The sequence below is a fragment of the Fomitiporia mediterranea genome, assembly GCF_000271605.1.
Source record: "Fomitiporia mediterranea MF3/22 unplaced genomic scaffold FOMMEscaffold_2, whole genome shotgun sequence".
Taxonomy (NCBI): domain Eukaryota; kingdom Fungi; phylum Basidiomycota; class Agaricomycetes; order Hymenochaetales; family Hymenochaetaceae; genus Fomitiporia; species Fomitiporia mediterranea.
The window spans coordinates 678,964-693,140 of NW_006760387.1; the positions used below are offsets into that span (position 1 = coordinate 678,964).

General features: G+C 43.0%; 2 protein-coding genes across 2 annotated transcripts; both read right to left on the reverse strand.

Annotated features, from left to right (window-relative positions):
* Positions 1–6,271: 6,271 nt before the first annotated feature.
* FOMMEDRAFT_16955 (uncharacterized protein) lies at positions 6,272–10,464 on the reverse strand. The gene is made up of 7 exons (XM_007262552.1): positions 10,259–10,464; positions 9,826–10,062; positions 9,446–9,766; positions 9,297–9,386; positions 8,161–9,220; positions 6,692–8,099; positions 6,272–6,612 (listed from the first exon to the last, which is right to left on the reverse strand). The coding sequence occupies exons 1-7, from the start codon at positions 10,305–10,307 to the stop codon at positions 6,592–6,594; spliced, it is 3,186 nt and encodes a 1,061-aa protein (XP_007262614.1). The 5' UTR covers positions 10,308–10,464; the 3' UTR covers positions 6,272–6,591.
* Positions 10,465–13,082: 2,618 nt separating this feature from the next.
* Positions 13,083–13,729, reverse strand: FOMMEDRAFT_151591 (uncharacterized protein; the record flags this gene model as incomplete). The annotated part of the gene is made up of 2 exons (XM_007262553.1): positions 13,083–13,169; positions 13,226–13,729. The coding sequence occupies 2 exons, from the start codon at positions 13,727–13,729 to the stop codon at positions 13,083–13,085; spliced, it is 591 nt and encodes a 196-aa protein (XP_007262615.1).
* Between the last annotated feature and the right edge of the window lie 448 nt (positions 13,730–14,177).

Sequence of the window (14,177 nt, forward strand, 5' to 3'; positions counted from 1 at the left end):
CACGTTTATAATGCACCACAATCATAACCTTGTCAAATTACCGTTGAAGGAGTCACGACTGTTTCTGTGCCATCTGATCTCTCAGCAAAAAGACACTCGAGTGCTGTCTCTAACGGACGGTCATAGATTTCATTATTATCAATTAATGCCACGTTCTGAATCGCGAGACTCATAACTGACTTACCCATATCTCGAGTCATCCCGCATTTACAGTGTCTCTTCCCGGAGCCTATAAAGTGAGTTCATCCGAAAAGCTTAGGTTTCTCAAACGTGGCATATCCACTGTGATATAGCGAAACTCATGAGATCAACGACAGGAAGTGAACAGCCTCTTATTCAAGTATCTATCAGCACAAGCTAAACCGCTGAAATATTTCGAGAGTTGTGTTCATAGGGAAGTAATGAGGGCATACGTTCTTCAGTGTTATATCCAGTTGTACATGAATCCTCGATGTCTTCCTTTGCAGAGAACTGAATGTAGTATCAATCACGACAGACAATTGGTCACAGGTACGGCGAAAACATTGCGGGATACGTTTTATTCCTAATCAGAAACTTGCTTTCGAACGGGTTTTGGTATGCAGACCAATATGATTGCATATCACGCTCTGAGGCGTCGGCGGTGAATGATAAATGAAACCAATGATGTGAGTCAATGACCGTTCATCCTTGACTTACTAGAAAAAGGTAAACTATCAGATGGGAGCTCATTAACATTGCATATAGTAAGCCACAGACAGTATTGGTTAGACCTGCCAATGTAATGAACTATGCAAAATAAGACCAACCAGTGATGGGAGATGGTAGCATGATATGTGAGTATTGAATGCATTGCTGGACAAACGTATTGCTCAAAGCCCCTGTACAATCTAAGATAGTGTAATTGGCAAGGAAAGTTGCTGTATAAATTGGTGGGACGCTGAATATGAATACTCTTGCTATCACCCATCAACATAATATTCTCACTCTTTGAGGAGCAAAAGTATTTAACTCGTCCGTTCGATACCTGGAGTAATTAGTGAGAATTTGATATGACCCGCAAACATGACAAGAACCCGAAAAACTTTATGGACCACCTAGTACCATTGAATCCAGAGGTTGAGGTACCAGAGACAATGAGAAAAGCTATAGTGCGTCGTACGTTTTCGGTACTAGTAGTCTATAGATTTAGTTCTTGTTTGCTTATAAATCGATTTCTAGTCTTGAGGGAGTGTGTGTATCCGAATTTGACTATAACCTTCTCCCAAGCCACTTACAGACTAATTCTCAGATAACAAGCATGTCCCAAAGCCAGAGCGTATAACTATTACAATGTTCAAGGCTGATGGTGATATGTCCGGGTGTAAGCCTAGCCTTCGTGACAAAAAACTCTTTGCTTTCAGTGAGTCCTACAAGACTATCACTACACATTGTTATATACACGCAAAAAAATTATAAAACCTTGCTCACGTGTACCGTTCTAGTTCATAAAGAATCTGCTGGAGATCCACGGGGTGGTGAATTCCAATACGCTGACTTTTTAAAGACTGAGGATGAAGAGATAGAAAATTTTGAGAAACAAATCACAGATAGAATCAAGGCAAAGATAGCTGCCCTAGAGGATAGTGAGGGGACTGAGGACACGACTGTCTAAGATTACTGATTGTATGTAAGTCAGATAGCGAACAACAGAGTCTTTAATCCTAAATATATTGTCTTGGAATTTTAAGACATAAAGTTATTGTAATTATCTTCACCAACAAAAACATATCATATGTGTGCAAATAGATTATGTTAACATATCAAATTACACATGTCCAATTCTATTAATAAATAATGCCCAACTAACATGAATTCATAATGTATGGAAGAATATGTAAGTTGCGCCACAGTATCCAATCGGCAGTGAACGAAAAATAGGATCAACCACGACAGTCGATTTGTCGTAGGCACAGCAAAAACATTGCAGAATACAACTTTGTTGTTTGATCAGAATCTTACTCCAAGATGGGTTCACTGTGTGGCGTAGCTATGTTTGCATGTCATATGATATGATTTGACTCTAGTAAATGATGAATGATTCCAAAAAAGAGTAGGCTGATGTTTGTTCATCATTGATTTACTGCATAAAATTCAGCTGTCGGATGGGAGCTCATTCACAGTGCACATAGTCAGTCACAAAAGGTTTCGCTTAGGCACAGCTGATGTAATTATCTATGCAAGTACATAAATACCTAGAAATGTGAAACGGTATCATAGAGTAAATAACTGGTGCATTGCCAAATAAGTACACCTGCTTCGACAATTACCACATTATTCTGTAGTGCAATCAATAAGGAAATTTGCTATATAAACTCGCGAAACTAGTCTCGTAGAAACAGAAATTTGTGAGCATTTGATATGACGCGCAAACATGACAAAAACCCCACATTCTTTATGGACCACCTAATACCAATGGATCCAAGCGCTGAGATACCAAAGGCCATGAAAAGGGCTATAAGGCTGTGTATGTATCTGTAATTATTAAGATATAGATTTTGTTCTGGGTTACTTACAGATTGATTCCTAGTACTAAGAGAGTGTTTGTATCCGGATTTCGCTATAACCTTGTCCCGAGCCATTCTTAGACTTATTCTTAGACAATCAGATGGTTACAGAAACAGAACAGATAAGTGTAACAATTTACAAAACTGACAGTAATATGTCCAATTGCAAAGCCAGCCTTTGTGACAAGAAACTTTTTGCTTTCAGTGAGTCTTTCAAACCTTTTGCTACAGATATTTTTTGTATACAATGCCTGTTACATCAATTGCTCATATATGTTATTCTAGTTCATAAAAGATCTGTTGATCCACTAAGTGGTGAAGTTGCATATGCCGACTTTTTAAAGACAGAGGAAGAAGTAGATAAATTTGAGGAGCAAATTACAAACAGGATTCAGGTAAAGATAGATGCTATAAAAGCTGGCAAGGAGGCTGAGGGTACTACTGTTTGAGGCATCTGATTATTAAAATTAGATAGTTAGTAGCAGCAGAGTCTTTAATTATAATGATATTGTTTCTTAAATAAATTTCAAGACATATAGTTATTTAATCATCTTAAGAGACAGATTGTATTATATATATTACAGGAGGCAGAATCCCATTTTGCAATCCTAGGAATTTATTACAAAATTTGAAAGCTACTATCTGATTGGCTGGAAATACATTCTAAAATAAATTCTCTAGGTTTCAGAATAGGTTTCTGCCTCCTGTGTATGCACATAAGCTATGTTGGCCCAATTATACACATTCAATTCTGTGTTTGATTATACTATATCTGTTCTGTAATACCACTACAAAATAGTGAATAAGAGTTGTGCTATATACTGAAAAATATTCTGAAATGAGTCTCTGATTGTACAATAAATATATGCTTAAAATACTTTGCAATATATTTATTGTACTTATAATAACTTGCCTGCTGTAATAAAATAATAATACTATTTCTAGCCACTACTTTTTTTGGATAAATCAAACATAGTAATGATGAATCTGATGGGTAGAAACCAAAGTAGCTAGCCAACATTTGCTTGTGATTGATTTACTATCTAAAAGGTAAGCTATCAAACAAAATCTTGTTTTCTATCACTTATATTAAGCCAAAAATGGTTTCCATTACACATCAGCTTGTTTCTTACTATATTAGATCTGAATGTGTATGAAAGGAATACTCATAATGGCTATAGGAAAACAATACATTCCACATAAGAATTGGGCGGAAATTCAAACAGGTGTACCTGGTTTGAAGCAATACTGTATTATATAAGGAGAGAAAATGATGGATTTATTATTAAAGCCAGCAGCTCTGTATGACAATATAATTGCAATAGTGTATCCAGATTATTACTTTTTGCCACAAAAGCCGAAGGTATTCTTTCATTTTGTCATGAGGCTAAAGAATATGATTATAATATGATCCAGATTCGTCTAAATTTATTTAGAACAGAAAGTACTGTACCTTGTACACTTAATAATGTCAGTTAAGAACAGGAATCCTACACACTTTATGGAACACCTTGTACCAATAGATGATGAACTATCTGAGACAATTATTAAAGCGTTAGATAAGTGTATGTTGTTCAGACCCAGCTCATGGCTTTCTTTCGACTCACTTATAAAACCCAATGAGACAACAAGCAGGTCCCAGACTCAGAACAGCTGACAGTAACAATTTACAGAACTGATGGCAATATGTCTGGGTGTAAACCTGGACTTCGTGACCACAAACTCTTTGCTTTCAGTGAGTCCTGAAAATCTACTGACATTAGTTGTCAATACGAAGAATGTTACTGAAAAGTTCTGCTCATGTATGTTCTAATAGTCCATAAAACGTCTGTGGAAGATCCACGAAGTGGAGGATATGAAAGAGGCGACTTTTTGAAGCACGAAGACGACGACTTGAAGAGATTCGAGATGACAATTGTGTACAGACTCAGTGATAAGAGGACTGGTCTTGTGAGACTGGCAAGTAGTGATAAGAGTAAATATGAAAGATGATGAAGCTGTGCTGCTGTAGAGACAATTTGCTTACATGAGTCCTCCTTCTATATAATCTACCTCAAGGATCTATATGAGATCGAGAGGCACATTCATTACAAATTGTCTCAAGTAACGTCTTCTCCATAATAATATCGATAACTAGCCTCTTTTCATGAGGTATATAATGCTACGCACTCATTATGTCTTGCAACATACTCCATTGATCGGAGGTTCTAACATGGTGACAGCCGAGTGGTTAGAATGAGAAGGTGCCAACTGCTCGTTTGGACTGCAATCAATGCAGATTCATTCAGAGTCTGATTACGACGGAGACCGGTTCACCTACGCCGTTCGCTTAGAGTGATCAAACAACCTGAGGGCAGCGATTAGGAGCAGTATGCCACTTTGCCATTCGTCCTTCGATAACATTCCTCCAAGCAGATGGCATCATAAAAATATTCTCTGCCTTAACCTTTCTCATAAAGATAAGGCTGGTCCAACACTTTGCGATTTGATATTCAAAATTGTAGCCTTCCTATATTTGTAACTCATCAGATGGACTGTTGATACGACACATGTACAATACACACTTTGCATAATGTGTGATTCATATGCTATAGCTTGTATCTTAACAGCACCGAGAATGTATGGATACTGCCGATTTTGCAACTTTCTAGATGTAGATATTGTGGATAACTCTATTCTTACTAAGATACTAATAACTGTTGGTATGCAAACTTATGATATGCCAACATTGGGAAGATTAAGACTGTAAGATGTTTTTTTACAGAATTTTGTCTCAAAGCTTGGCAGCTTACAAACTTGAAGCTATGGGTGTATTAGTGGCTGTTACATTAAAACCGGGAAAGATAGTTGAGGCCAATAGTGTATTGTTTAACTAAGGTTACAAAGTAATTTTATTAGGGAATGGTACTGTCTATAAACCAACAGTATTCCTTATTATGCACAAAGTAAGGATGATTGAAGCTATAAAGTCAGCAGCCACAGTCTGCAATATGCACCTTGCTATATTCCAGACTAATATTTGCTAGCCTTTATCCCTGAGTCTACTGACATAGTCCTGAACGTACACTGAAATTCTGAGAGCATGTTGAAAAAGGAAGAATTAGGTACATCTCTATCCATATTGAACACTTTCTGCACTGACTCATGTTGTCTTTCGTTAAGTTGTTCATAGGGATTCATTATCACAAATAGATACCTACACAAACCCAAGATTACAATCAGCAATAAATAATTGTATATATGTGTTTTTTTCTTAGGAAAATGTGGAGCTAACTAATTATCTCAGATAATTCTTTTAATACTGAAGGAGCGACTACGGTGACCGTTTTTGAAGCTTCTCCTGAAGTATTCAGTGTTAAATATATTGCTGTTCGTTAGTGTTATCTACTATACTTATATGTGTCTAATATGAGGATCACGGCAGGTGATAAGCAAAGCGAAGCAGAGGGGAGAATGGTGGTTGCACTAGTAAAGGAACTTAATGTATAAGTAACTACTAACTTGAACTTGAATTTAGAATAGATTGAGAGTTTAAGGATTGAAAGCAAAGTAGAACACTGTCTTTGCTGAGAGTTTGTGCGTCTTGTGCAGCAGAAACCTTTTCCTCGACCCTCTAAAGACCGAACCAGATGATCGATCCTTAACAGTCCGCTGTTCTCGTTGTGGCTAACATTGATGCTCCGATTAAGCATCCAACTCATTTATTTACAATGTAAGAAAACATATATTCCAATGATGCTTTGGGTTTTTAGTCTGGTACAGAAGCCTGGAGGTACAAAGGAGTACAGCAAATTACACTGCACAACTAACAAACTAACGAATGAGTGATTTCCGGAGTCCATGCATAGGCGGACACAAAGAAAGAAAAGAAAGAGGCAGAGGGGTGGATGAGAGTGACGTAAGTAGAGCGCAAGTAAGAAGTTCCGAAGAGATATCAGAATAGCAAGAAAACGAAGAAACATAAGTAAAGTGCAAATATTAGGTAATAGAAAGACGAAGAGAAGAAAGTATAAGGCGAATGCACTCTACAACTCGACCTGTGTCAACTCAACCGAAGGAGTCTCATCTAGAGGGCATTGCCGAACTCCTACAAATCAAGAACACGCCAGGCATTAGCGTTGAACACCCAGTCAATCTTCATAGAAAAAAAGAAAAAAAATACACACCTGATAGTGACTGCTCCCATGACTTTCCGCAGACACGTAGCTCACCCTCGAACTCGTCTCACCAGAGACAGATCCAAAAGTCCGAGGGCTTTCCGACCTCAACATACCCAACGAAACACCAGAGTCTCCAGCAGCGGCAATGGTATGCAAACTGGACTCACTATCCGGACCGACGCCTGATCCGTAGCTCGATGCAAGTACGGACCTGTCATCACCCCCCGATCCCAGTAAGTTAGTGTGCAGGCTCGGTGTTGATGAAGCAAACGGCGGCTGTTGTTGACTTATGCCATTAGAGTTGTTATTGGAAACTCCGGAAGAACGCGTTGAGGAGCGAGAAGCCCATCCTGGTTGGGAGACCCACGACGTATACCCTTCTCGTGCGGCCTCAGCGTCAGCACCAGAATCCGACACCCCACTGGCACGGAAGTCGAATATGTCAGGCATCTTCATCGGTTGCTTATCCTTAGATCCTTGACTCGCATTGCTAGGAGGACCACTAGCACTGGCAACAATCCCCGGATCAGCAAACGGGTCAGAAGGAAGAGGGCCCATCAAGTCACTAGGGCTCGTTATGTTTCTTTTCGCATCGGAGGATGAAGCACTGTAGGCACCAACACCAGCAAAGCCAAATGCGGGCGCAACACCATCACTTCCTGAAGCAGGAACGGCGCTTGAACTTGCAGCAGCAGCAGCCTTCTTTGCAGCCGTCTCCTTCTGCAGCGCGCTCAACCTCAATGCAGGCGGAAGCAAATCCTCGGGATCCCAGAACGGGTCGTCCGCACGTGGAACCGGTGTAGATCCAGGAACAGGCGTTCCGGCTTTTGCACGCTCAACAGGCGTCACAGCGCGCTCTGACGAAGGATCCGAGAAAGGATTCATACTGACATTTCCACCACTGTTCGAAGGCGAATGTGTACTTGTAGCCGAAGACATAAACGGGAATGGCGCAATGGGTGAGACTGCGCGACCCGGTGGAGGGAGGAACGATCCCTCTCCATCACCAAGGCCACGCTCGTAGACATCGGTAGGCTTTTCATTCATTATCTCCCATTGCTGGTCCATCCCAATTCCTTTTTCTCCCATTCCAAACCTGCGAGGTGTAAAGAGAGTGCGTGCACGAGTGAAGAATCCAGGACCATCCCTAACACTATCATTACTAGATCTCGCACTCCTGTTGGAACCGTGCAGGAACCCAGGGAGGAAAGCAACGCCCGACGGACTCGGCGCATGCCTACTTTGCGAGCTTGCGCTCCGGACACCAGGCCCGAAGCTCTCATGGGCGAGTCGAGCACGCGCACGTTCCCGACGACGACGCAGAAGGATGAAAATGATGAGTAGGACAAGGGCGGCGCTGCCCGCAATGGATATTATAATTCCAGCGATAGCCCCACCAGAGAGCGCCGACGCACTACAGAGAAGAGTCTGTCAGCACAGTACACATGGGATAATAGGCATTGGAGGTGACTTACGGCGCATTCCCGGCACTTGCGGTACCACCAGGCTGACCAGTATTATTCGTTCCACTACCGGTACCAGTCGGAAGAGAGGCATGGGTGGTCAATGTCACAGAAGAGCTGCCAACAGCAATTGTCGTTGCCACGCTTGGAGGCTCGATGGTAGTCTCAGTACTTTGATCAGCCTGAGGAACATTACCATTGCCATTCGACGAACCACTTCCAGCATTTGAGTTGCCGGATAAGGCAGTTGCAGGTGCAGGTGCAGTTGAAGTCGGCGCTACTGCATCACCATTCCCTTGCACCGCCGTTGACGAAGAACTCACAGACGTCGTCGCAATTCTCTGCTGCGGATCCGGAGCCGCGGGCGATGGATTCGAAATAGAGGAGACGCCCTTATTGCCATTGCCCTGTGGTGTAAAAGTAGTAGTATCGCTAGCAGTATCAGTTGTAGTTGGTATTGCATTGTCGGTTGTGGAGCTGAAAAAGATCGTTTGCGTTATAGAGCCTGTGGCTGTCACCGAAAAATCTGATGCGGAGTCGAGTGTCGACGAGGATGAGTCAGTAGCCGTAGCATTCAGCCCAATGTCAGTGGTACCAGAGATATCAGTAGCCGATGAGGGGTCAGCAGAATCCGTCGCTGTCGAAGTATCTGATGCTGAAACCCCAGACGTTGCGCTGACAACATCAGAGCTCGTAGTCGCATCAGCCGAACCCGACACAGCAGTACCAGTTGCTTGACTTGCACTGCTCACATCGGCAGAGTCGACCGTAGAGCTTGCATCACTATTCCCCGAACCAAGAACACCTCCCAGAACAGAATTCACACCACCGAGAACAGAACCTACACCTCCGACTGGATCAAGCGAGTTTGATAAAGGGTCGCCGGAAGAAGCAGAGGGAGAAGTTGAGGAGGCGGGAGCGAGGGCCGTCAGGGTGGAGCTCGGGCTTGAATCTGACGAACTCGCTACGTTGGAAACATCCGATAGAGACGAAGATGAAGGCAAAGGCGAAGGACTCGGAACTGCGCTTGCGGATGAGCCGTCTCGGGGAGTAGGCACAGATGACGAAGATACTATGAGATACGATAAAAATTAACGTCGGAGGATTAGTTAATTAAGGTTCCTTGCCAAGCTTGACAACGATCTTACCGGTAGGTGCTGGTACGGCAGCCGAGTTCGATGACGCGAGTGATGAGCTTGAGACCGGGTTCTCTGATGAGGCCAGTGCAGCTGATGATACTACAAAATCAAATCAATCGATTAGTACCAGGATAACGGGACAAATAATTTAATCTCACCAGTTGAAGACGCCAAAACAGACGCTGAACTGGAGGCAGCAGTCACTGAACTTGAATCAGTACTTGAGGTTTTCGAACTATCTGCATCAGCAGCAGTGCTAGTCGCTAGAATGCTCGTGTTCGCTACTGATACTGATGTCGATTCGGATGCACCGCCGTTGCTAAGCGCGGAAGTATTCCCAGAAGCAGCCGCCGCGGTCGAGCTCGATACAGAAGAGGAACTGGCCAAAGTCGCTGTAGAAGATACAGAGGAAGATGTGGGTATCGCACTTGAAATCGCGCTTGAGCTCGAACTCGAAGAAGTCGCCAATGTAGATGATGCTTGAAAAGATACGATTAATAAACCAGTCCGATAATTCTTGAACAGACAGTTCGCTCACCAGCCGATGAACTAGCAACATCGGACGTCACCGAGCTCGAAGCGCTAGTCTCGTTCGCATTATCAGTAGTGCTCGTTGATTGGGACGTTACCACGCTCGAAGTGGTACTCGTCGCCGAAGCACCGCCATCATTTTCATTACCGTTCGTCGAAATAGAAGTAGAAATAATCGAAGTAGAAGATGAAGATGACGCAGCAGACCCGCCAGGAGTCGCCTGCGAGTCGTCCGCACGCCGCGCTGTCAAAAAGTCAAAAAGTGAAGATCATGTCAGTTTACTCTAATTCCACGTCAAATCTCCCACTGTTTCACAAAATAACTTTGGATCGGCTTTCGCTGTCAAACGAAGCACTCCAAATGCATGCATTTGTCGTGTCGTATGGATAGACACAGCGGAGAATTCATTTAGAAATTTAGAAATGACAGGTGGACTTACCGATAGAAGCTAAAGAATGCTTTCGCGGGTTGGCGACGGGGACGTACATGTCGTGAAAGGGGTGGAAATTTCGCTGATGCGGACGAGTCTCCTGGACGCGCACCGTATCTTACTCTGTCGTCCAAGAGGAAAAGACAGACAAAAAGACGAGGATCAGGCCAGCCAGAGCAACATGGTGGATTGGATAGACGACAAGTGGACGTAGGGAGGGGAAGCACTGAGGGAGCGGGTGAGGTTGTAGCGCACCGTTGTTGCCGGTTGCCGTGTTGGCACATGCACAGCGCCCGATGGGATGGGATGGAATCTGTCCCAGGGCCCAGGACCACGCGAGCCCTTCCGGCCGCCATGGCATTCGCCGCTTTCTTGTTCTTTCTATTTCCTCCCTCGCACACGTTGCTTCATCCCTCTGTGGAAAATGCCCCCTCTTTGGTACACAAGTCTTCCTAAAATGCGTGTGTGCGCGTGGTGATTCCCTCCGCTCCGTCCATGTCTGAAAACGAAATGGAATCTCTCATTCGCACATGCAAATGCATACCAAAGTGAATCCGTGTTTGAGGGTTGCTCTGAAATGGTCACGACCCTTTCCCTTAGTCTCAGCCTGGCTTACTACTAGTGCTTGCGCAGGGCTGTGTTCGCGGCAACTTTATTCACGTTACCATCCCCGACATACGCATCTTGACATTTCCTGATGCGAAATGTTGAGAACCGGGGAAACAGCTTCGACTATCACGTTAGCTGGTCCGACGCGGTACGGCAGGCCCGTTACCAGTGGCACTATATGATTCTTCGAATTGATTCTGTGCCGTTCTATCACGATGCTCCTCCCGCGCTTTGCTCAGTATACTCACTTCCGCCACTGCATCTTCATGTATCATTGGTGCAACTGATTCCGTTGCTCTCAGGATTAGGTGTCGCCGCACCCCGTTGTCTGCTTTAGTAAAGTATTGCGGTATGATTAACAGTTATTTTTAACGAACATCTAATTATGACCGAAGTCACCTCGTCATTACGAGTTCGTTCTCCTTACATCACTTTCTCTATCTGAAAGGGGAAGAACGACTATAAAGTACCTAATTCTGGATACCTTGTCTCATTTGGAAGCGATGCATTAAGTATCTCTCACTTTTAATTGGACCAAAGCCCATCGCTTGCACGAGAAATAATACCAGCTGAGGAAACGATCCATCTCCACGGCCAAGGTATGTAAACAAACTCTATTCAAACTCTCCCATATCCAACTTTCAGTCACAGTAATTCACGCAGCATTCTCTCTCACAAATATAGTCTACTTAAATGCTTCAATGCTTATACGCCACGAATTCCACCGTCGTACTGTAGTCAAGGATACAACGCGTGGGACAAAGGCTCGGTATCGAATGTTGCAAGCTTGCTGCGGTCTATGTACAACTATCTCACAGTACAGTTTACCTATGCTTTGGTATGTGTGTATTTCCTTATGATATGCATCTCCACCTGCGAATCAAAAAGGAATTTAATTATGTTTATAGGCATATGGAACAGATATGATGTATATCACATCATTATGATAACTCCATCTGATGAGTTATGACAGCAGTAGTACCATCACTCTCTGATGAGTGCATTTGCAACATTATCAAGATGCAGAAGTCATATGCATTACAGGTATAGATAAGTCATTAAGTCATTATTAATCAAATCTGCTATAACGCCACCACTTTGCAGCAGCGAATCCATGCTAGTTAACGATACATGCAGCCCCTCCCCCCTCCGGCGTTTTCATTACTATCTAGAATGAGTGTGTACACAGAGATGGATGCCGCCTTTTGTATCCGAATTAATTATAGAGATCATATACAATTGACGTTCTTATATTCGCAGGTTCTCTCAGCTCTCAGTATTGTCGCTCTGCGTAGGCAGAGCTTTTATCTTTTCCCAAATTCTATTTGTAATCGTCAGTCTGAATTCATGCAGGTCTTTATTATCTGTCTTCAGAAAGTCGTCTCCCAGATATCTACCACATCGCGGGTCCGGTACCGATATTTTATGAACTAGGACAACGTGTATCAGTAGATGTCCTCAGTTAGTGTTAGTTGTTACACATATTGAGAATGAATGTCGGCAACTTAGTAAGACTCACTAATAGCGACGAGTTTTTGATAACGAAGCAACTCTTTAAATCCAGACAGATCACCATCGGGCCTGTAAATTGTCACAGTTATATGTTCTGATTCTGGCACCCGTTCATTGTCTAAAACCTCAGTTTCATGAATAGTCCAGAGCACGGGTCGTAGGGGAATCCAAATACATACACACTTCTATGTCTGGCTCGAAATCAGATGGTAAGTGCATCAGGAAAAAGTCTTAAGGCTTATATTAGCTTATAAACATTTAAATTATTTAAATTATTTAAAAAATATAAAAGACTATATATCCAACCTCTCAAAATGAGAAAATTATAAAAAGCTATATAAGATACAAAAAGGTATGTACATATTGTCAATATGAATAAGGTTTATAAGTGTTGACAGTATGTAAATGAACTTATATCCAACCTCCTAAAATGAAAAGATATTAAAAGAACTTTGTATTTTAACAAGAGTAATATAGTTTTATAATGTATACAATCCAATGTAAAGCTTTAAAAGTACTTTGTATATTGTTAGATATTATTATACTTTATAAGAGCTTTACAAGGCTTCCAAATAGTTATAATATTTTACAATCCAGGTATTCATTTATTTCTCTCTGTTTCCTCTTATAATTAAGTATTTACATTTTAATATGCTTGCATTGATTTATTTCTACTACATTTCATTCTAATAATATTGTACTTGTGAAACGATCATGCAGACACGAAAAGAGAGAAAGAAAGGAAAGGAGCGTCCAGTTGTGGAGAATCATACTTTGAATATATTAGACCAGTCTTCACCTAAGGGACAGAATTGTTAGCAAGTGCAGGTAATTGAAGCAAGGAGAGGGACACACCATGACAACGTGTAGGAAGGGTAGGTAGTGTACTGGGTTGAGATCCGGAGCGTCGAGCGAGCTGATTTGAGCTACAGGCGAATCTGTATCTGTGCATGCGTGCTGCATGCTCTTGCTACAGCAAGCAATGGAAGGTACAGTGTGCTGAGTCATTGATCGCGAGGGTGTATCTCTGGGACGTCCTGACATGAAGAGAGAAGGTAATGTGGAAGTTGCGGACAGACTCGGTGCGGGCGGCGTGAGTGGTGGGTCAATGCTTCCGTTTAATGCAATTCCATGCCTGGCACAGAGGAATGCAAATGCACGCGGTGTGGGCATATCTAGAGTAGTTTCAAGCACTGAACGTGTGGAAAAGGAGAGTGCGTACCGGGTGAGAGAGAGTGGCACGACGGGAGTAGCTGTACAGGGACATTGTCGCAAGCGTGTGCTCATCGTTGTCGTCTGCGCTGCAGAGCGGGAAGAAGTACGCGAATGCATGGAATTATTGAAGAAGTCGTTTGGCATTGGTCAACAATGCGGATGCACGCGCAAATGCAAAAAGGAAGGTGAACGTAAAAAAGTGAGGACAGCAAAGGAGAGGCAACGCAAATGGCGGAGCGAGGAGTGGGAGGGATGGAAGGGAGGCAAAAAGTTGGGAGGAGAGGGATGAGCAACTATTGTGCAGGCTATTATGAAGTGGGCTGGCTGCTTACGCTTTACGCTGAAGGACAGTGTTGTCAGCTGGGTCGTGTCATTGCGAGATCTGAGGCTCAGCACGGGCATCGCAGTGGCAGATTGGAGAGACAAGTACAGTGATGTTTGTTGCCTATGTCGTTGCAGGCAGAGTGCCTGCTGGTAGGACGCTTGTGAGCAGAGGACTCGACTAGAGAGAACAGAGGCGACGACATAGCGTTGGGGGCAGAGGGTTGGGGAGACGGTGAAGGTAGGAGGTAAAGGAGTGACGAAGAGAAAT

What these genes read in the sequence shown, in the direction of transcription:
- FOMMEDRAFT_16955 (XM_007262552.1), bottom strand. Translation starts at nt 10,307, where the DNA reads ATGTACGTCCCCGTCGCCAACCCGCGAAAGCATTCTTTAGCTTCTATC. An exon ending in TGTTGCTAGTTCATCGGCTG is followed by an intron (nt 9,767 to 9,825) that starts GTGAGCGAACTG and finishes TATCTTTTCAAG; the next exon opens with CATCATCTACATTGGCGACT. An exon ending in TGCCGTACCAGCACCTACCG is followed by an intron (nt 9,221 to 9,296) that starts GTAAGATCGTTG and finishes CGTATCTCATAG; the next exon opens with TATCTTCGTCATCTGTGCCT.